Source organism: Ovis canadensis, chromosome 2 (assembly GCF_042477335.2).
Source record: "Ovis canadensis isolate MfBH-ARS-UI-01 breed Bighorn chromosome 2, ARS-UI_OviCan_v2, whole genome shotgun sequence".
Taxonomy (NCBI): domain Eukaryota; kingdom Metazoa; phylum Chordata; class Mammalia; order Artiodactyla; family Bovidae; genus Ovis; species Ovis canadensis.
The window spans coordinates 197,998,156-198,019,682 of record NC_091246.1 but is presented as its reverse complement, the minus strand read 5'-3'; the positions used below and the strand labels follow the sequence as shown (position 1 = coordinate 198,019,682).

At 48.1% G+C, this 21,527-nt stretch overlaps 1 protein-coding gene across 3 annotated transcripts in view; it reads right to left on the bottom strand.

The window, feature by feature from the left end:
• Positions 1-4,464: 4,464 nt before the first annotated feature.
• The window catches only part of GYPC (glycophorin C (Gerbich blood group)), a 47,046-nt gene continuing 29,983 nt past the window's right edge, over positions 4,465-21,527 (bottom strand). The window contains exons 2-4 of one of the 3 annotated variants that reach the window (XM_069577876.1): positions 20,831-20,875; positions 7,406-7,456; positions 4,465-5,152 (exon numbers count right to left, since the gene is read on the bottom strand). In XM_069577876.1, the coding sequence (XP_069433977.1) occupies positions 4,956-5,152; positions 7,406-7,456; positions 20,831-20,875 (293 nt within the window). In that variant the 3' untranslated portion in view covers positions 4,465-4,955. The remainder of the gene's footprint in view (positions 5,153-7,405; positions 7,457-20,830; positions 20,876-21,527) is intronic. The other 2 variants (XM_069577877.1, XM_069577878.1) reach the window with 2 other exon arrangements.

Genomic DNA, 21,527 nt, shown 5'->3' with positions numbered 1-21,527 from the left:
AAGGCTGCTCTCACTTTTTGAGATGGACTGTATTCTGTCTATGGGATGTGTGTTTCTCTAAATAAATCCACTTCTTGCCTATCACTTTATCTCTCACTGAATTCTTTCTGTGATGAGGCATTAAGAACCTAAGCTTCATTAAGTTCTGAGACCAGATGTGATCTCAGTTAAAAGACAGTGGTTCTAATCCCCATCTGGGTTGTGTGGCTTCATCATTGCTTCTGATTCTGGCTGGGCTGGGGAGCAAGCTTCCATAAAGTTTTCCAGGACACTAGGTAGGCCAGGAGGATGAGGCTGAGGGGAGGGGATTGAGGAAGTGAGGGTTCAGGAACCCAGGTCCGATGGGCCAGTTCACGAAGTTGCTGTCAGTATAGGCTTCCTGGGGCTGTGGGATGAGGGGTGATGAGCATTCCTCTTCCACACAGGCACCAGGCCTCATGGAGAACCAAGGGCTCATTTTTTCCCTGGAGCCTTTTTAAAGGAAGGCACTTCTGAAACTGAGCAGGACCCTGTGGGGTTCCTGAGCACAGATGGCTTTCTGTGTCCCCCATTTCTTGTTTATAGGGAACACACTCCAGGCTCCATGACCTTCCCTGAGTTCCAAAAAGTAAGTTCAAACAGTTACTGATCAGGCGAGGGAAGGGATGTGGAGACAAAGAAAGAGCAGCCAAGAGACAATAGTGCAGCCTTGGGGCAGGGTCCTGGTGCCACCTCAAGGGATACACATAACAATATCTTTGAGCTCTTATATAGAACTAAGACCCTCAACAAATGGAAGGTGAACTACCTGATGAAACTTCTTCATTCTAGAGTGTAGGTCACAGTTTGATAACAGAGAGAACCATAGAAGCTCATCAAGACATCACCTGAGGCCAGATTAAGGAGTGCAGGCCCTGCACACACTCTAACCTTTATCAGCAAGTACTGTTTTGAAACATTTCTATAAAACTCCTCACTAAATCCCTCTGGATTGGGACACACAGTTTTCGAGGGCACGAGCCTGCTGTGTCCCCCTTTGCCTGGCAAAACAATAAAATTATTCTTTTCTACTTCACCCACATTTTGTCTCTGAGATTCAATCTGGCACTGGTGCACAGAGGCCAGGTTTTTGGCATCACTTGTATGTGTGGGCTCTGGGTGCTTTTTTCTGTGCCCACTGGATGGTAATCTGTGTTCACATTCCTTAAAGATGAGGCCATGTGCCCACATATTCTCAAAATCCTAAAGTGATGACACAACAAGAAGGGATATAAGAAGTCATTTAGTGTTTCCTAAAAGTGTTCTAAGGAATTCTTGGTCCACAGTTTGCAAGAGGTATTCTGGGAAGGAATGGGGTTTCTGACCAAATACATTTGGGCAGTGCTGCCTAACTCTCCCTGCCTGCCATGCATAGGCTGGAATACTGGAGATGACAAAGGGACTTACACTAGTTTAGCTTTCTTTAAATAGACCATTTTCCAAACCTATCTGCACAGAACAGCTTTTTGGTTTGGGCTGTTTATAGCCGCTTTGCCAAGGTGGTGTTTGGGACATGGATACAGCCAAACCCTTTATTATACAGAAGAGACTGTGGAGGACCAGTGAGCTTGGGTCAGCCAGGGAAAGGCCTCAGTTTCAGATCAAGTCTCTCTCATCTCTGCTTCTTCCTGTTGTGACTTCCAGCTTCCTTAGATGGTGGCCATTCCTGCCTGAGCTTGGATCCCATAATTCCCCTAGGGAGAATCCTGCAAGATCTTTTTGCTGACTCCCTGTGCAGATGACTCAGCCTTAAGAAACTTGAGCTCTGGGGAGTTCCTGGTTGCCTGGGCCGCAATCTTTTACCTTGGAGCTTCATCTCTAAATTAGTGATTGCTGAGCTACTAGGACTCTTAGAAAGACCCTCATGCAAGAAGATGGTTAGTAAGTTCACTTTAACTCAGGGTTACTCCTGAGGAGCCACATCTACTTCTGCTTCATTGACTACCCTAAAGCCTTTGATTGTGTGGATCACAAAAAACTATGGAAAATTCTTAAAGAGATGGGAATACCAGACCACCTTTACCTGTCTCCTGAGAAATCGGTATGCAGGTCAAGAAGCAATAATTAGAACCAGACATGGGACAACTGACTGATTCAAAATTGGGAAAGGAGTATGTCAAGTCTGTATATTGTCACCCTGCTTATTTAACTTATATGCAGAGTACATGATGCGAAATGCCAGGCTGGATGAAGCACAAGCTGGAATCAGATCGCTGGGAGAAATATCAATGACCTCAGATACGCAGATGAAATCACCCTTGAGGCAGAAAGTGAAGAGGAACTAAACAGACTCTTGATGAAGGTGAAAGGGGCGAGTGAAAAAGCTGGCTTAAAACTCAACATTCAGAAAACTAAGATCATGGCATCTGGTCCCATCACTTCATGGCAAATAGATGGGGAAACAGTGGAAACAGTGACAGACTTTACCTTCTTGGGCTCCAAAATCACTGCAGAGGGCGACTGCAGCCATGAAATTAAAAGATGCTTGCTCCTTGGAAGAAAACTTATGACCAACCTAGACAGCACATTAAAAAGCAGAGCATTACTTTGCAAACAAATGTCCATCTAGTCAGTTATGGTTTTTACAGTAGTCATGTATAGATGTGAGAGTTGGACCATAAAGAAAGCTGAGTATCAAAGAACTGATGCTTTTGAACTGTGGTGTTGGAGAAGACTCTTGAGTCCCTTGGACTGCAAGGAGATCCAACCAGTCAATCCTAAAGGAAATCAATCTTGAATATTCACTGGAAGGACTGATGTGGAAGCTGAAGCTTTGGTCACCAGATGCGAAGAGGCTACTCAGTAGAAAAGACCCTAATGCTGGAAAAGATTAAGGGCATGAGGAGAAGGGGACAACAGAGGACGAGATCATTGGATGGCATCACCGACTCAATGGACATGAGTTTGAGCAAGTTCTAGGAGATGATTGAAGACAGGGAAGCCTGGTGTGCTGCAGTCTGTGGGGTCGCTAAGAGTCAGAAATGACTGAGGGACTGAATAACCATGCTCCTGAGGAACCATTGAGAAGTGATGCACTGAGGAACTTTCATTGACTGATACATACCGATTAAATAAAATTAGTTTTGAGCACCTAACACATTTGTTCCTGCCATTGACCCTGAGAGTCCACCAGGGAGGTCAAGTGATTTGCTCAAGAACCCAGGACCAGGAAAAGAGGAGCTAGGTCCCAAACCTAGGGAACAGGGGCTCTGCCTCCTGCACTTCAGCCACTGGAAGCCATCATCATCAACTGTTATCATGGGAAGGATGATATGATACTATGATTTATAATAAATATATACTTGGTCATTCAGATAACCAAAATGCATTTCTCATATATTTTGGTCTTTGTCCACTGTTCCTGGCTTAGAGCTCCCCAAACCCTTGGAATTTCTTAAGTGTTGAGAGTGATAAAGGTGTCTTTTGTTGGTTGAATAAGGTGACTTTTGGAAGCCCCTAAGGTTGTGGGCTGGTTGCCAGGGGAATCAACCATACAATTAGAGGTTTGTAACTTTTAGTATCACCCCCTTGATTTCTGGAATGCAAATGGGTCTTGAGGTTGATGGTCAGTCACCACTGATGGATTTTTTAAAATTGAAGTTTAGTTGATTTACAATGTTTTGTTAATTTCTGCTGTACAGTAAAATGATTCAGTTATATATATATATATATATATATATATATATATATATACACACATATATATATATACACACACATTCTTTTTCATATTCTTTTACATTATGGTTTATCATAGGATAGTGAATATAGTTCTCTGTGCTATAATGAGGATCTTGTCACTTATCCATCCTACATAATAGTTTGCAGTGCGGGTTCAATAACCTTTTATAATAAATCAGTAATCTGAGTAAATCATGGGTAAACTGATTTTCCCAAGTTTTGTGAGCCCTTGTAGCACATTAATCGAACCCAGGGAGGGAGTGGTTGGCACCTCCAGTTTGTAGCCGGCTGGTGGGAAGCACAGGTGACATCTGAGAGGAGGGTGATCCTGTGGGGCTGAGTCCTGTACCTGTGGAGTCTGATTCTGTCTCTGGGTAGACAGTGTCAGAGTTGAGTTGAGCTGCCTGTTGCTGTGGGGAAGGCTTCCCACAAATGTTGGAACTGGGCTTGGGAACGCTTTTCTGATGAGGTTCACTCATATTTTTAGTAGGTCCGTTCTTTCTAATACCAGGAATTTGGGAACCAACACTTCAGCCAGTGCCATAGGGTATTTCTAGAGGGACACTGCACCCCTATATTTGTTTCCCGAAGCTGTGCTCATGTGGGGAAGATGCCTACTGGTCACTGGTCCCTCCTTCCCTCATGGGGCCCAGAAGCCACCTCTATAGACTGTGTTCTCTGACAACTGCCCGGTGGAGCCCGGAGCTGTGTCCCAGCATCAGCTCATGGAGTTCATCAGAGAATACAATGATCACAGCCATGTCATTTGACTCTGAATGCTCCGTTACATTTCAAATTTATTTCCAATCATTCAGAGCTGCATCTATGGGAGACAAAGGTGCCTTGGAGCTCTGGCACCTGCTGTTCCCCCCAAATGTCAAGGGCTGACGTTTGATACCATTGTCCCCAGTCAGCATGATGACAACTCACTCCTTGCTCCCCTAGGCCACCATCCTACTCACACCCAGCAAGGACTCCCACCCCCACGCAGGTGGTAACCTGTACAGTCCAGGAAGACTCAGCCCTCCTCCCTCTGGCTGAGCATCTCTGGGTCCTGGGAGAGGACTCTCCAGCTGGATTTCTCCTTCGATCCCCACCCCCAGCCCGGGTGGCACCCAGTGTCCCAGGTGAGGTGTGTGTCTTGGGGTGTGGGGGGCGCTTGAGGGCTGTCCAGTGCTGCAGGTGATGGGGCGGGTGGTGGAGCTGTCTTTCCTGGACGGGGAGGCATGGGGGGAGCTGAGTCCTGGTAAAGTCCTTCAGATAAAGTACTCCTTTTTGCTGCTGCCACCGTTGTCCTGGAGGGATGGGTCGTCCTGCAGGGCCACGTCCGCACTCTCGGCGAACTCCGTGCCCTTGGCCTCGTTGGTGTGGTATGTGCCCTTGTGCCGGTACATGTAGTGCAGCATGAGCAGGAGGAGGCCGACCAGCACGAAGGCCATGGCCGCGATCACGCCTGCAGGAGGGAAAGCACACAACTCAGTGTGGGGGCAGGGGCTGGACTGGGGTTAGGGAGAGGCAGGCATGCCCACGGGGGTGTGCCAGTACAGACACGCTGCTTGACAAACACCAAGCCTAGACAGGCTGACTCCTTCCTGCCTTACTGTTGCCCTGCCTGGTGCACTTGCCCCTCCACTGTACCTGTCTAAGTGACCCCTGACCTCCCCACTCCCTCCACTCAGCACCCTCAGACTGAGGCTGCAATCATCTCAGAACTGACCCTGTTCTGAGCCCTCCTGGTCCACCGAGGAAGGCAGACCTCCAAGCATCATCCACGGAATTCAACTCATGCTTTTGCCTAAAACTGAGAAGTTCATGGGACTTGAAACTTTTAATTTTAAATAAGTGTAATTCCAAGGAATTAGGTGTTTTACATATAGATATTAAAAGAGTGAAAAAATTTATTTTATAAAGTCACGCTCATTTTGTAAAACCTGGCAAATATAGAAATATAAATGGAAATGAAAATGTCCTTAATCCTTCTACTCAGAAATCACCAGTCAGCAACCTGATGTCTTTCCCTTCCAAGAAGCATTCATGTTTAATCAAAGGTCTCCTTCAGTCTTCAAATGAACGCATGCGTGCTGTCACTTCAGTCGTATCTGACTCTGTGTAACGCAACAGACCATAGCCTGCCAGGCTCCTCTGTCCGTGGGATTCTCCAGGCAATAATACTGGAGTGAGTTGCCATGCCCTTCTCCAGAGGGTCTTCCCGACACATCTCCTGCATTGGCAGGCGGGTTCTTTACCACTAGCACTTCAGATGAATGGCCCCCTCTAAAACTTTGTGACACTTTGGTATTAAGAACTTGCCATCATTTTCAAACTCTTCTTACCGGAATCCATCTGGCTGATTTATAATTCTCCAAACACTTTTTATTTGACCATTTTCCCATGTCTTTGCAAATGTTCTGTCTGCTGAAAATATTTTCCTCTCTTATCTCCCTGGTAAACTTGGATGCTGCCTTCTGAATCATGAGTCTCTACCACTTCCTCTAAGATTATCTTTCCCCTGCAGAGTGCATCACTCCATCCCTTAGTATTTCTCTAATACTTTATGAATCTGAGAGTTCTCAGTTTTAAAAGCTGGACCGTCCCAACTGGGAATGGGACTCGAAGTGCATGGTGTTGGGAGGCCCAGTTGAACTGGCTGTCCTCTGGGCAGGAGGAAGGAGAGGAGGTGGGGGCTGTCCACGGGGTTGGGGGCAGGTTGGGTGAAAGGTGGTCTGTGCTCCTCACCCCAATCCAGTTCCCCTGTGCTCCTGGGAGGCAGGTTCTGCGGCAGGGGTCTGGTGGTGCAGTGCCAGGGCTGGTCAGAAGGACCAGGTCACTCAGGGTCTTGGAGAGAGAGGATGAGTGGGGAGGATGGAAGAGTTAGGGTAGGACTAATGGGTGGCACTCTCACAGCTTGAGAAGGGGTTCAAGCTCAGGTGTTTGCTTTAAAGTGCAGAAGAAACCCTCTGCCTTGACTTAGAAGGTAGGTTTACTGAGGGAGGGGCTGGTGGAGAATACGTAGAGGCTATAGCTGAAGCCAGTCTCAGCTTTGTGGTACAATTTCCTCAACTTCCTGCTGCCTTTAGGCACGCCTGTCTGCATGATGTAAATATTACCTAAGAAAAACAAGGTTCCGCTGTCCAGTGAGTAGGAGAACACCAGCATGATTGCCTGCTTTTATCTATTTATATTTAATCATGAAGTTCCCTGAGCTATGAATGAACTAGAGGAGATGTGTGAATCTCAGGACACCAAAAGCTGTATCTCACAGGCTTAGTGGGTCCGGAAACAGTTTGGGGTCATTGCCGTGACCATCAAGGGCCAGTATGGGGTTCAAAGCAAGGCTGGGGCAGGCTTAGAACGGAGGGACAGGAGTGTAAGACATCTCAAGGAAGAGCGTGGCTGGAGGGAGCTGGGGAAGAAGTCAGGGAGCCTTAGTCAGCCTCCTAAACCCACCCAGCCCTGCACATTCTTCACTGGAGTGGCTCTCCCTCTAGACTCCAACCCTGTGGATCTCGGGCCTGACAGGCCCTGATTTGGCTGTCTTGGCCCCTCGTCCACCAGGATGCTGTTTTGGACATTTTCTTACAGAGACCGAGTCCCTGGCCCACCTTCTAACCACCTTTGAGGGAAGGAAGTCGAGGCCATGGCAGGCCCTCCCGCGAGTCTTTCTTCTGACTCTCCTGCCTACTTGCAGGGCCCCAGGACCGCATACCTGCAATGACACCGATGTCCAACTCACTCGAGACAATCCCAGGGTCGGGCTCTGTAGACAGAACAGAAGAACCCGAGATGAGAAAGGATAGCTACCCACACCCTGTCTCCAATGAGCTTGTACCCTCTGCTCGCCGGTGCTCTGGCCCAGGGTGCACAGGAAACTGCATGGTACCTGGATAGGCCTCTGGCTGGGAGCACACAGAACAGGGCCCAGGCTCTGCTTGGCTGCTGCCCACTGCAGGAGAGCACTGTGTGAACCCTAGGGCTGTCAGACACCATTATGGCATCTCCAGCACGTGAGGGACCCCTGCTGCACCCTTCTTGCACCTCTGACCCAGAGCCCTGCCTGTACCTGCTCACCAGACACCTGTGCAGGGTGTGATGACAGGTCCAGTTGAGTTTAGTGCAGCATCACCTGGCCCTGCAGGCCTTAGCTTTTCTCATGATGATGGTAAAAACAGACCACATGAGGGGTGTCTGCATATGTCAGTCGTTGGTTTAGCTGCTGTCCATCTAGCATACCAGGTACGTGGTGTACTGGGGGCTTCCCAAGCGGTGCAGTGGGAAAGAGTCTGCCTGCTACTGCAGGAGATGAACAGCAGGTGAGGACGATGAACAGGAGATTTGGTCCCTGGGTCGGGAAGATCCCCTGCAGGAGGAAATGGCAACCCAGTCTAATATTCTTGCCTGGAGAATGCCGTGGATAGGAGCCTGGTGGGCTACTGTCATGGGGTTGCAAAGAGCAGGACACGACTGAACGACAGCACCACCATTTTTATTAGCCTATTTCACAGGTGGGCCACTGAGGCTCAGAGAGTGAGGTGCCCACCATCACATACCTTGTCGGTGGTCAGGCTTGAGGCCGGGACTTAGTCTGTCTTTGCTGAGGGGCCCTGTGTCTCATCTCTCTTGAAGATGCCCCTCCCAAAGATCCCTCTCTGAGACCCTACACAGGCTTCTGCATCCTTCTTCTGTGGGAGAGGCACTCTGTGTGGGACTGTCCAAGTTACTGAGTGTGTTCTCCCAAAGCTCAGTGATCTGGGCAGAAGGCTAGGATGTGCAGGAGAGCAGGAACCTCCCCTCTGGGAAAGGAGAGAAAGGATTTATTACTGCATGGAAACGTGGGTAGTCACATAGAAATCCCATGTTCCCATTACAAGGGCGCCTCCTATTCAAACAGAGAAGGCTGCTTCATAATAGTCATTTCAGTTCAGAGTCGCTTTAATTAGTGTGATGAGTCATTCTCCCCAGGGAAGCTGCCAGATGCCTCTTTCTGATAAGAAGCTGGCTGGTGGTGGGAGGAAGCGGGGGTTCTAGGTTTGAGGCCCCCAGAGGAGGGAGGGTCAGGCTGAGGGCTCTGGGGCCAGCACAGAGCCTGGAGGTGGAGGAGAGGAGAAAACAAAGCCTCAAGTCAGCAAAGAGACAGCGCAGGCGTCAGGGTGGGGGAGGGAGGCACAGACAAGGGAAGGTTAAGTGGATGCTGTACCCCTCAATCCAGCATGATCAAATGCACCTTGGGACTTAGTATCTAGCACATGAAGTGAAGTCGCTCAGTAGTGTCCGACTCTTTGCGACCCCGTGGACTAGCCTACCAGGCTCCTCCATCCATGGGATTCTCCAGGCAAGAATACTGGAGCGGGTTGCCATTTCCTTCTCCAGGGGATCTTCCTGATCCAGGGATCGAACCCAGGTCTCCAGTATTGCAGGCAGACTCATCTAGCACATAGTAGGCACTTAATAAACATTTACTGAATGTATGATTCCTAGGATAAAAGCATGCATACAAATGAATGCATTCAGAGGCCAGCATTCTAGAACTTCCTAGATTACCGAGCCCCTCAGAGTTAAGTAAGAAAGGACAGAACCTTCCTTAAGTCAGCGTAGATGGGTATAGAAGCTCAAATACCCAAGATTGCTGTGAGGAATTTTCCAGGTGAAGGCAAGCCTTTCTTAAGTCAAGTTTGTCCAATGAAGCCAGGATCAGAAAGGACTGTTATTTCTCTTTTAAAAACAATTGACAATTGATTGCCATTTGCCAGGTACCATTCTTAACACTGAAGGTATTTTAATTCAAATAGTCCCTGTGACAATCCCATTCAGTATTAATTACTATTATTCCTTTTTTACAGATTTGGAAGCTAAGCTCCAGAAAAGTGTAACTGACTTCCCTGGTTGGAGTCTCTTCTGTGTGAGCCTGAGCAGTCTCATGTCAACACGCTTAACCCTGCAGGTCCTGCCCAGTGATGAGCCTAGGTGAGCTGGGTAAAGACCAGATGTAAGGGCTTGGATCACTTGGGGGTGAATTTCTTGGCTTATGTGTGGAGACCAGAGATTAATTTGTTCAAGTCACACCATGTGACTGACTCCATGGTAGTGAAACTTCAGCCTGGCCAGACCTGCCACATAGGTCAGAACAGGCACAGAGGAGGATGCTTGGGCACGTCTGGGAAGGTGGGGATGGTGTAAGATGGTGGTTCTCAAAGTGTGGTCCCTAGAACAGCAGGATTTCCTGGGAGTCTGTTAGAAATGCACATTCCTGGGCTCTACATTTTTGTATCAGAAATGCTGGAGTTGGGGCCCAGGTAATTCTGATGCACATTCAGGGTTGAGAACTGCTGGTGTAAGAGAAGGCTTTCCAGAGAGGGTTTATCAAGATGGTTCATGAAGGATGAATAGGAGTTTGCTGCACAGACAAGAGTATAAGCATTCCAGGCAGAGAGCTTAGCCCCTATAACAGTGCTCACTTCTCTCTAGTTCTCAGTTTTCTCCCCAGATAACTGCTTGCTATCCATGGCACCAAGGGTCCTAAAACCTGGGCTTTGCTCTCTTGCCTCTGGAGATGCTTCATTCAGAGTCCTCACTGGCTACCCCACCCTGTGCTGTTTCAGCTGGCAGCAAAGACATGGGATATCTGCAGAAGGCTAGTTGGAATGAGCTCAGACCCTGTGCAGGAAGTTGACAGGTTAGTATGCAACTGGATTAAGAGCCTGAAATGAAAGGTCACACATTGCTGAGGTTCAAGGGTACATATGAGCTTGGAATTAGGATCACTGTGAGCTCAGGATCTGGGGTGGGGGTTGATGGGTAACTTACGGTAGCAGGGTGGGGGGTTTATGGCAAAGCAAAGTGTTATTTATGATCAGGTGTGGGTCTGAGATCAGAAGCAGACAACAGTCTAGTCTTGAGACTGGACAAGTATGAGTGGCCTCCCCACTTTCTGTAGAGACCCAAAGTACCCTGTGTTTTTCCTTCCTAGCTCTCCTTGAGACTGCAATGCCCTCACCAGAGACGAGGGGCTTCCCTGGTGACTGAGCAGTAAAGAATACCCCTGCCAGTGCAGGAGACGTGGATTCAACCTCTGAGTTGGGAAGATCCCCTAGAGAAGGAAATGGCAACCCACTCCAGTATTCATGCCTGGGAAATCCCAAGAACAGAGGAGCCTGGGGGCTACAGTCCATGGGGTCACAAAGAGTTAGACAACTGACCAACTAACACACACATGTGGTACCTAGCTCAGAATAGGTATTTATCAGTTGTAGCCACTGGCTTGATTCTGAGTCTTATTATTGATATTACTCTGGGTCCATCACCTTCAGCTGGGATATTGTTTAGGGAGCTCTGACTTCTTGTGGACACACACACCATGAGCATATCATCTGAGTCACAGCGTAAAGTGGGTTTCTTACTGAGGGTATCATTCACCATGATGTTTACAGACTGTGATTTAGACAACTAGAGAGTCTCTTGATGAGGGTGAAAGAGGAGAGTGAAAAAGCTGGCTTAAAATTCAACATTTAAAAAACTAAGATCATGGCATCTGGTCCCATCACTTCATGGCAAATAGATGGGGAAAAAATGGAAAGAGTGACAGATTTTATTTTCTTGGACTTGAAAATCACTGCAGATGGTGACTACAGCCATGGAATTAAAAGATGTTTGCTCCTTGGAATGAAAGCTATGACAAACTTAGACAATGTATTAAAAAGCAGAGCTATCACTTTGCCAACAAAAGGTGCATCTAGTCAAAGCTATGGTTTTTCCAGTAGTCACGTATGGATGTGAGAGCTGACCATAAAGAAGGCTGAGTGCCAAAGAATTTATGCTTTTGAATTGTGGTATTGGAGAAGATTCTTGAGAGTCCCTTGAAGTGCAAGGAGATCAAGCCAACCAATCCCGAAGGAGATCAAATCAATCAATTCTAAAGGACATCAACCCTGAATGTTCATTGGATGGACTTATGCTGAAGCTGAAGCTCCAATACTTTGGCCACCTAAATCAAAGAGCTGACTCACTGGAAAAGCCCCAGATGCTGGGAATGACTGAGGGGAGGAGGAGAAGCGGGTGACTGAGGATGAGATGGTTGGATGGCATTACTGACCCAGTGAACATGAATTTGAGCAAACTTCAAGAGATAGTGAAGGACAGGGAAGCCTGGAGTGCTGTAGTACATGGGGTCACAAAGAGTTAGACATGACTTAGCGACTAAACAACAACAACGACAAAAAAGAATAAACTAAACCCTTTGTCCTATAGTGTCGGGTTCAAGGGTAGCCTGATCAAGAGAGAAGCCAACAGAAGGGGAACAAAGCACGGCTGATTTCTACTTTACTTGCATCGTACCTGTGAAAGCTCTTGTGGGTGATGGCTGTGGAATGGCCAAGCAGTCTGATATCTCTAGACTTCTGAAGCCCATGTGTGGTCACCCAGCTGCAGAACTTGCCAGAGGGGGCCAGGTCAAGGGTGGGGACATCAGGTGTCTCCTGTAGCTGTGGATCCAGAGAGGAAGGGAAGGGCTGTTCCTGCCCCAGCTCTCATGTGGGGATGTTACTTCCCATGGAGGTGGAGTATGAGGGTAGGGATCAGGGGAGGCTGATGTTCTAGTGAATCTTGGAAATTTTCAGGGGTGGGCACAATGTTCTAGGACTACAGAAGTGCTGACACAGGTCCTGGGGACTCAGCCTTGGGGTGGGGGTGGGGAGCAGGGGGAGGAGGTCTTACTAGGCAGAAGGCACTGGGTGAAGTTGCCTCTTAGCTCTGAACAGCAAGCCAGCAAAAGGGAAGACTTTGCCCATTTTTGTGAATTACAGATAATAAAATGCATGCCCAGAGAGCTCAAGTAAGAGGTCAAAGTCTCACAGATGGAAGGAGCAGCGCCTGTGTTGTAACCTGAGATGCCACAGCTCTAAAATGTGTTCTCTCTCCTCAGCGCCAGCTGCTGAAGTTGGAAATGGCCTTGCTCCTGCACCATATGTAATTTGGCTGCAGCTAACTCCCTGCTGATTTCCCAGGTCTGCAGGGTGGTCAGTTGCCTGTCCCCTGGTTGAAGGCAGCAGCCCTGGGAGGCAGCAGGGTGCAGAGGTGCTGCTCCTCTACGTAGGAAACGTTCTCCATTCTGCCTGGCAGCTTGGACACAACCAACAGGGCACAGCCTTAAGCACAGCTGGATTCTCAGGGGTCCAGTGGTGTTTCTCAGATGTCGCAGTGCAAGCACTGGCCCCAGGGACACAAGCTGACCCTTCCGTCACCACCAAGGGCCTCACTTCTCTTGTATTTTTTGATAAAGCTGTGCTAGGAAGTTCTTTTTCCTGCAAGGCTTTGTCTTCATACCTCCCCACCCACTTCTAATGATTTTTCCTCCTGCTTCAGAGGTCCTGGAAGAAGCACCCCATTTCTGTTTCCCATTGCCCACCTGGTCCAGCCAAGAAAAGAATTCGCACACAGGGCAGGGAACTCTGAGAAAAGGAAGAGTATTTTAGTCTTAGAATCCTGAAGGGAAACTTGGTGTGTCTCGAGGTCCTGGGTGAATTCAAGCCATGACAACGGTGCGGATGTCAGCAATGCAGTGGCAGCCACGTCTGTTGCTTGATGATATTGGGTCAGAAAAGTCACTTTGCTCAGCGAACTCGGGGGAAGGGGGCGATGGCTTTGCGTGAGTCTGACTTGGGTCCAGGGGAAGGACAGGAACCTTTGTGGCTATAGATAATTCTCTTTTGCTTGCACTGGAGTTTCTCCTTCCTTTTCTACATTCTGGCCTCAAAGACCTGATACAAGTGAAGTAGAAATTAGCTGACAACTGATGTTTACTAACTGACTTTCCTTTGGGGTAAGAAAAAGGTCAAAGACATTTATTTTTCTTTGGTCTGTTGTTAATCTTGCTCTGAAAGGGTGTAGCACTCAAGCTAAAGCACTCCAAGGAAAGAAATGGATAGCTTGTTATACAATTTCTGTTTCTTGCAAACCAGCATTTGCCCAGCCCCAGGCTTCATGGTATGTGGAAAGGATGAGGTCTTTCCCCAGACACTTATGACATGGTTGAGACCAGATACATTCATGTGAAAAGTTAGACTCTGTGTCTTTGAGTGTCAGTATGAGCAATAAAGACGTGCCGGGGAAACAGAATCACAGATGCAGAGAAAAAACTTATGTTTGCCAAGAGGGAAGAGCGGGGAGGGGAAATGGGGAGAAGGAAACATTAGGAGATTAGGACTGACACACACACATTATTCTATATAAAACTGATAACTGACAAGAATCTACTGCATAGCACAGGCAACTTGACTCAACATTCTGTAATGACCGTAAGGGAAAAGAATCTGAAAAAGAGTGAATATTTGTATATGCATAACTGATTCACTTTGCGTATACCTGAAACTAATACCACACTGTAAATCAACTATATTCCAATAAAAATTAATAATAAATAAAAAATGTGCCTGGGGCTGCTCTAGAGGGAACTCAACCATCAGACTCAACCCCAGGATGCCCAGGTTCTAGGACAGTGAGGAAACTCAGGATTTTGTTTATTCGTTCTTTCCTTTGGCAAACTTTCTTTAGCACCTACTACATCCCAGCAACGTGGCAGAGAGTTAAGGCAAGGTCCCTGCCTTTAAGGAACAGATCCTACAGTAGAGACAAGGATGTCTATGGGAAACTTCAGAAAGGGTAATTCTCTGGGTTCTCACGAAGGCTTCCTAGAGGAGGTGTTCCCCAAGACTGGCCTTCTGAGATGCTGAGTGGGCAATGCCAGCAGCGGTGGTAAGAGAAGGATGTGAATGGAAAGGTCGTGGTGGGAGGTGACGCAGGAGGACCTCCAGGTGGGTCTGCCTGTTGGCATACCTGGTCATCGTGGGTCAGGGTCTGGGCTCCTGGGAGCTGCTGGTTGTATGCTGGAGGGGGGGAGTTACCTGCCTGCAACTGCCAGCAGGTCACCCTACCTATCTGTGCATAGAGCCTGTGTCCACTTACCCAGGCTCCCAGATCAAATACTCAGGACAAAGTACCTGGCCAGGTGAGGCCCATGTGAATCTTATGTGCCTTGTTGAGAATGTGTCTGCTAGTCTCAAGATCAAGATGATTGCCCTCATGGTCCCTTGTGCTCAGTTCAGTTCAGTCGCTCAGTCATGTCCAACTCTTTGCAACCCCATGGACTGCAGAATGTCAGACTTCCCTGTCCATTACCAACTCCTGGAGCCTACTCAGACTCATGTCTATCGTGTCGGTGATGCCATCCAACCATCTCATCCTCTATTGTCCCCATCTCCTCTCGCCTTCAATCTTTCCCAGCATCAGGGTCTTTCCTAATGTGTTGGTTCTTCGCATCAAGTGGCCAAAGTATTGGAGTTTCAGCTTCAGCATCAGCCCTTCCAATGACTATTCAGGACTGATTTCCTTAAGGATGGACTGATAGGATCTCCTTGCAGTCCAAGGGACTCTCAAGAGTCCTCTCTAACACCATAGTTCAAAAGCATCAATTCTGCAACGCTCAGTTTTCTTTATAGTCCAACTCTCACATTTATGCATGACTACTGGAAAAACCATAGCTTTGACTAGACAGAGCTTTGTTGGTAAAGTAATGTCTCTGCTTTTTAATATGCTGCCTAGGTTGGTCATAGCTTTTCTTCCAAGGAGCGAGCGTCTTTTAATTTCATGGCTGCAGTCACCATCTGCAGTCCCTTGTGTGTCACCTTATAAATAATCTCCCCAATCCCAGGGCGGCCAAATCACCGTGCAATGTCCTCACACTGCTCTGAAACCCCATCCAAAGATTCAGCCATATTTGCCTCCTCCTGGCTGTGATACAGCTTTCCCTGTTGCCCCGGTGCCTGCTTATACTGTATAAAAACAGGGACAGGTGTCTGGTGGGTACCGAAGACTTACAGGCTGCAACATACCAGCCGTATTACTACACATGGGTGAAGCACTGGGACTTGGGATGGGGTGAAGAGAGGTGGGCTCCCTGCTCTGGAGAATAGAGCCATTCTTGGCATTGATAAAATGGACTTCTCCAGTTTATATGCAGACTGGGGGCAGATAAGGGGGCTGAAAAGGGGGTCTTCATGCCTCTGGATCCTTACTCAGGGAGTTTTCATATCCAGGCATTGCTGTTTCAGGGATGTGCTCAATGGAGGGGAACTGAAAGTTGAGGATGCTATAACTCACAGCCCAGAGTATCTGCTTTCCTCCAGCTATATTTCCCTGCTATTATTCCTGAGTTTTTTTTTTTTTTTAATAGAGTCTTATTCCAATACAGAAGTCACCACTGTCCATATGTGGATGCTCCTCTGAGATAGGGGCCTTGTCAGCTTTGGGTTGTGTGGGGTTTGGGGCTTATTAAGGGGGCAGCAAATAGCCTCAAAGCACAGAGTGAGGAAAGGGAACCACTGTTTCCTCTCCACACCCTACCCTTCTTCCTCCTGAAGATCTGAGGATTTCTAAGAAAATGGAATTCAAAAGAGACCGGAAGAAGGGGAGGAAAATATCCCAGTCTGGCTGCTGTGTGTAGTCCTGGGGAGGAGCCTCGAACTTGGTCTCCATCTGCTGCTTGGGTGGGGGCAGGGCCAAAGAAGTGTCTGGTCTAGCAAGCACCACCAGAATCTCAGATAAGACAACACTAAGACCACCAAAAAGAGCTCAGAAGGTTTGCTCTTCCTGGGAAGAGGAGAAAGCCTACTCTCGAAACAGCTGGTGTGGCTTTAGCACACTGGAAAAGGAGAGAGGAGAATCTACCATCATATTATTGATACATGTATATGGTTGTTGCTCAGTCGTTCAGCTGTGTCTGACTCTTTGAGACCCCATGGACTGCAGCACACCAGGCTTCCCAGTCCTTCATCATCTTCTGGAGCTTGCTCAAACTCATGCCCATTGAAGCAGCGATGCCATCTAACCATCTCGTTGTCTGTCATCCCCTTCTCCTCCTGCCTTTAATCTTTCCCAGTATCAGGGTCTTTTCTAATGAGTCAGCTTGTCACAGAAGGTGGCCAAAGTATTGGAGTTTTCAGCATCAGCATCAGTCATTCCAATGAATATTTAGGATTGATTTCCTTTAGGATTGACTTGTTTGATCGTCTTGCAGTCCAAGGGACTCTCAAAAGTCTTCTCCAACACCACAATATATTGGCTGCATCTCATCTGCATGATGGAATCTTAGTTCTCCAGCCAAGGATGGATCCCCCACCCCACCCCCAGCCCCACAGCAGTAGAAGCTGGATTTTTAACCAACAGACCACCATGGAATTTTTTGTTGTTGTTGTTCTCAACTATAATATTTATAGGCTTCCCAGGTGGCGCTAGTGGTAAAGAATTTGCCTGCAAATGCAGGAGACACAAGAGATGCGGTTCCATCCCTGGGTTGGGAAGATCCTCTGGAGAAGGGCATGGCAACACACTCCAGTATTCTCGCCTGAGAAATCCCATGGACAGAGGAGCCTAGTGGACTACAGTCCATGGGGTCACAAGAGTTGAATGCAACTTAGCAACTAAAGCACTACCATACATACATACATACATGTATATATACGCACACATACACATATACATATGTATACATACATACATGTATGTATACATATGTATATATTATTTAACTTCTGATTTGCACAAGTCCCTTCATCAAGCCCAGTGATCTTCATGTTGAAAGAAAAGAAGGTGGATTCTGTCTGATAGTGAGACAGGGTCCCTGCTCGACCAAGGCCAGGATCAGGCTCCAGAGCCCAGCAGCAACTGGGAGGAATTTGCCGAGCTGTGGATAAAGAGGGAACAGATAAATGTACTCATCATCCACTGAGTACAAGAAACAAGGCCCTAAGGAGGGGAGGCAGTAAATACTATTAGGAATCTTACTAGTCTCCTCAAATGGTATGGTACTCCACCTTTCTCATCTCGAGGGATGATGACACCTGTGGTGTAGGAAAGAATTTTGCAGGCAAGCCACCCCATGTCTCAAAGCTCCCTTTACTTATCTGTAACACAGAGATAGTAAATCCCCAGCCTAAAAGACTGACAGCTGAGGCCCTGGTTCTCACAGTTGAGTGTGCATGGGAAGTGCCTGGGGCACGGGATTTGTCATACCCCAGCTCCCTGAGTCACTGCCCCCACCACCCAGATTATGAGTCAGCAGGGCTGGGTTGGGCCTGAAAGCCCGCATTTCTCACCTGTGCAGGTGATGCTGCTCTGGTGCAGGGGCCTCCCACTGCAAACCAGTCCTTTGAAAGGGGGACTAGGGGTGGGGGGCTGGTACCCTCTCAGCAATGCAAACAAGCAGCTACAGCCACAGCTGCCTGGGCTACAGCCTCTACGCCCTTTCTTTCAGGACCAGCTGATGGAGCTGGAGACCTGGCACAGTGACACAGTCTGAGCATTGGTCACCTCTGCTGGCTCCCCTGCCTGTCTGGGCAAGGGGACAGGGGACATTGTACTGAGGTCTGGTTGCTACACATGCCCTCTGGCCAATGACCAGTCAGGAGGCTGCAGCATTGCTCTCTGGAAATTCTGGAAGGGTCCTCAGCTGGCCCTGGATGCCCATGTGTGCCTTGAGTGAGCGTGGTGACACCCAGGGAAGGAATTAGAGCCAAGGCTGATTCAGCTAAGTACACCTAGGCCTTGATGATGTAGCAGGCAAGGGCTTCTCCAGAGGAAGTTGTCACAGGCACCAAAATGTCAAAGGAAGTGGGTTCTTGGAGATGCTCTGAGGAGCCAGAAAGTGACTGTGTGTCTCAATTAGCATGGCCTGGCTTCCCAACTCCCCACTCCTCCAGGGCCGGCTGGAGCCCAAAAGCTTCTGGACCTGCTTTTTCCAGCCCTAGCTACATCTAGCCATGGGGATGATGAGGGTGCAAGAAAGCCCCACCTGCTAGATGGGAGCCCCCTGGGTACCTGTGAGCTGAGCATGACGACCTGGTTTGGAGTAGACAGGGGACAACACGAAGGGTGGTCCTGCAGGGTGACTTGAGCCCCCGCCCACCACCTAGGCCACCTTGGGGAGTGCCGCAGCCTCTCTAACCCGTTTCCTTGGTGTCAGTTGCAATGGTGCTACTCTGTAGTCACCATCCATAGACCTCTTATGAGTCAGACGATCTTTTTGAGTATCACTTATCCTTGTCCAGTGTTGACATAGATTCAGTCAAAGTGGGGTTCTCACAGTGCCTCAGGATTTAATGAATCATGCCTGTGCAATGAAGTCTCCATAAAAATCTTAAAAGGAGAGATTTCAGAGAGCTTCCAGGTTGGTGAAGTAGAATGCCTCCATGTGCCACCATGCTGGGCTCCAAACCCCCAGAGGACTGAAGTTCCTTTGTTTGGGAACTTGCCCTGTGAATCTCTTCACTGGCTGTCAATCCTTTCCTTGTCTTCCTCTTTACCCTGGGGAGGCTGACCCTACTCTGCATCTCCTGAGCTTCCAGGCAGCTGGTTTCCATTTAAGTTGGGAGATGGTAGCAGGAAATTGCAGTTTTGGAGGACAGAGAGGGATGGTTATGTTTTCTTTGCTGCCTCCATGACGACGGCTCTTAACCAGATGGTCTTCCCTTTATGACTTCCGCTGTAACTCCAAACACACCATCCCCACCCTTGCTCCATCAGCCTCTTTTAACTATGGCTGAGAAAGACTAACAAGACCAAATTTACATGGCAGTGCTTGATCTCCTGCTGAAGCTTGAGTTCTTAACCACTTGAAACTGTATCTGCTTCTTTTCAAGAACAGAACAACTTCACGCAATGGAAGAAGTGGGTTGCCAACTCAGAAAACCAGCTCCTGAACTACTTTTGTTCTAGATACCAGTATATAGAAGAATGCACTATTTTAAACTTGTTATGAAGATAAAATTAAGAATGCACTTTATAAAATGTAAAGCACTACAAAAATGTTCATGATATTTCATGTATTTACATGCTATTGTCTAAAATATATGCTGTCTAGAGTGCTCAAAAAATGTGGGATTTTCAAAAATGGGTACCTTTCCTTCTCTCACACATTCTTTGGTAAATATATCACCCCAAGGATCAAACTCCATTTCTAGTCATTGATCCTGGAGAAATCACCTGAAACAGCAACAAAAATTCATGCTTTGCAAAGTGTATTGCCATTGGGTTTAAGATGGAAAATAAGAGAGGACTATCTAAATGTTTTGCATCAAGAAACTGGTTCTGTAAATTATGATACATCCACAGGACAGACAGTTCTGCTGCACTTACTGACACATGGGAATTCTTAGTGACAGAGGGAAACACTCATAGTATGATTTAATGGAAAGGAATAGGACTCTAAATATAAACTATGTTAAACATTCTAGAAAAGAGTCAGTAAAAGGAAAAAGAGGAAATACACTTTCTTGAGATGGTGGCTTTTGGGTTGTTATAAGTTAGGGGGTAGGTTATGGGGGTGTCTTTTTCTCCTAATATATAGATTTTACACACATCCTCATCCACATATATGTTCATGCATGCACCTGGGACCTGTAGCTCTATGGCTATCTCCCTGGGCTGATGCAAGTGCTTCTCTAAGGCACGGTCCCCAGCCTTCACTGGTGGTGGCGGTTATGCCTCAGCCAGGGCCAAGCACGTGGATGGTGAGCAGATCCAGTTACAATGGGGACGATAGCTCTGTAAGGAGCAGCTGAACGTGGAAGCCCAGGGAACAGGCCAGCGAGGCTCCTCCCAGCCCTGATTTCAGGCTGGGGGACCAATGGGGACCAAGGACCTGACCTCTCCAGCTTAGAAAAGAGCAGAGGCCAGGGTTATAAAGCCTCTCCTCGCTGACGGGTGGGGGAGAGACATCTGGCTGCTCTGAAGATTTATCTGAAGAGAATGTCTCCTCCCGCAGATCCGGGGAAAGCAGAACCAACGCCCCCCGCCCCCCACCCCCACCCCCTGGCTCTGTGTGGCCTACGTTTGCTCTCCCATTCACACCCTGAGGTTGCTGCTGTTCTGTGCCTGCCTGGCCTGTCAGTTAGATTTGGTCATAGATTTTCTTATCACAGGAAAGCCAGGCAGTAGGTGGAAGAACTTCCTTATCCTCACTTCTCCTTTCCTCCCCCTTCCTGAAGACAGTATGGCCCCATGGGGAGGATCAGGGGCATCCATGGACCACTTTGGGGGTGTGGGTACTGCAGGGTCCTAAAGACCCAGATGTAGAGGGAGCACTCACCTGGGGTCCAAAGGGGCGTCTCCATCACCGCTGCCTTCTCTGTCCCTGGCATGAGAAACAATGGCATGAGACAGGTGACAGGTGTGGGCACTCTCACTTTTAGAAATGTGGAGAGTGAGCCCAGGGAGATCCTGGATCTCACCCAAGGCCTCTTAGCTAGAGAGCAGCAGGGCCAAGACCCCAGCCCAGCTAGGCCCTGGCTCTCCCCCATCCCAGCGGCACTCAGAATGCCCCTCTCCTACTCCGACATCACCACCACCAGCAGCAAAGGCAAAGCATTTGGTTGGCTAAAAATTTCCTTCAAGTTCCTGCTACCCTCTAGCTTCCACTTCCCCCAGTGACTACTGTCTCTCTTCCCACTCGAAAGCCCTCCTTTCTAGATATGCATAATGATATAATCACCACCACTTAGGGGCTCACTTTATAAGTTCCTATACTGGTGCAATTTCTCAGGAGAACGAATTGGATGCAATAATGCCCATCACTTTACAGTGGAGCAAACTAAAACCCGCCTGAGGTCACACAACAGTAACATTGTGGGTGGGAATGGCGTCTGATTCCAAAGCTTCCTCCAGAATCATCCCTTCAGAGAAAGTTCACTGAGGGCCCATCACATTCCCTTTATTAGAGTCTGAAGGTCTAACAGTGAACTGCGCTAAGACCCTCCCTTGGGGTTTTCCATTCTAGGGTAGGGAGA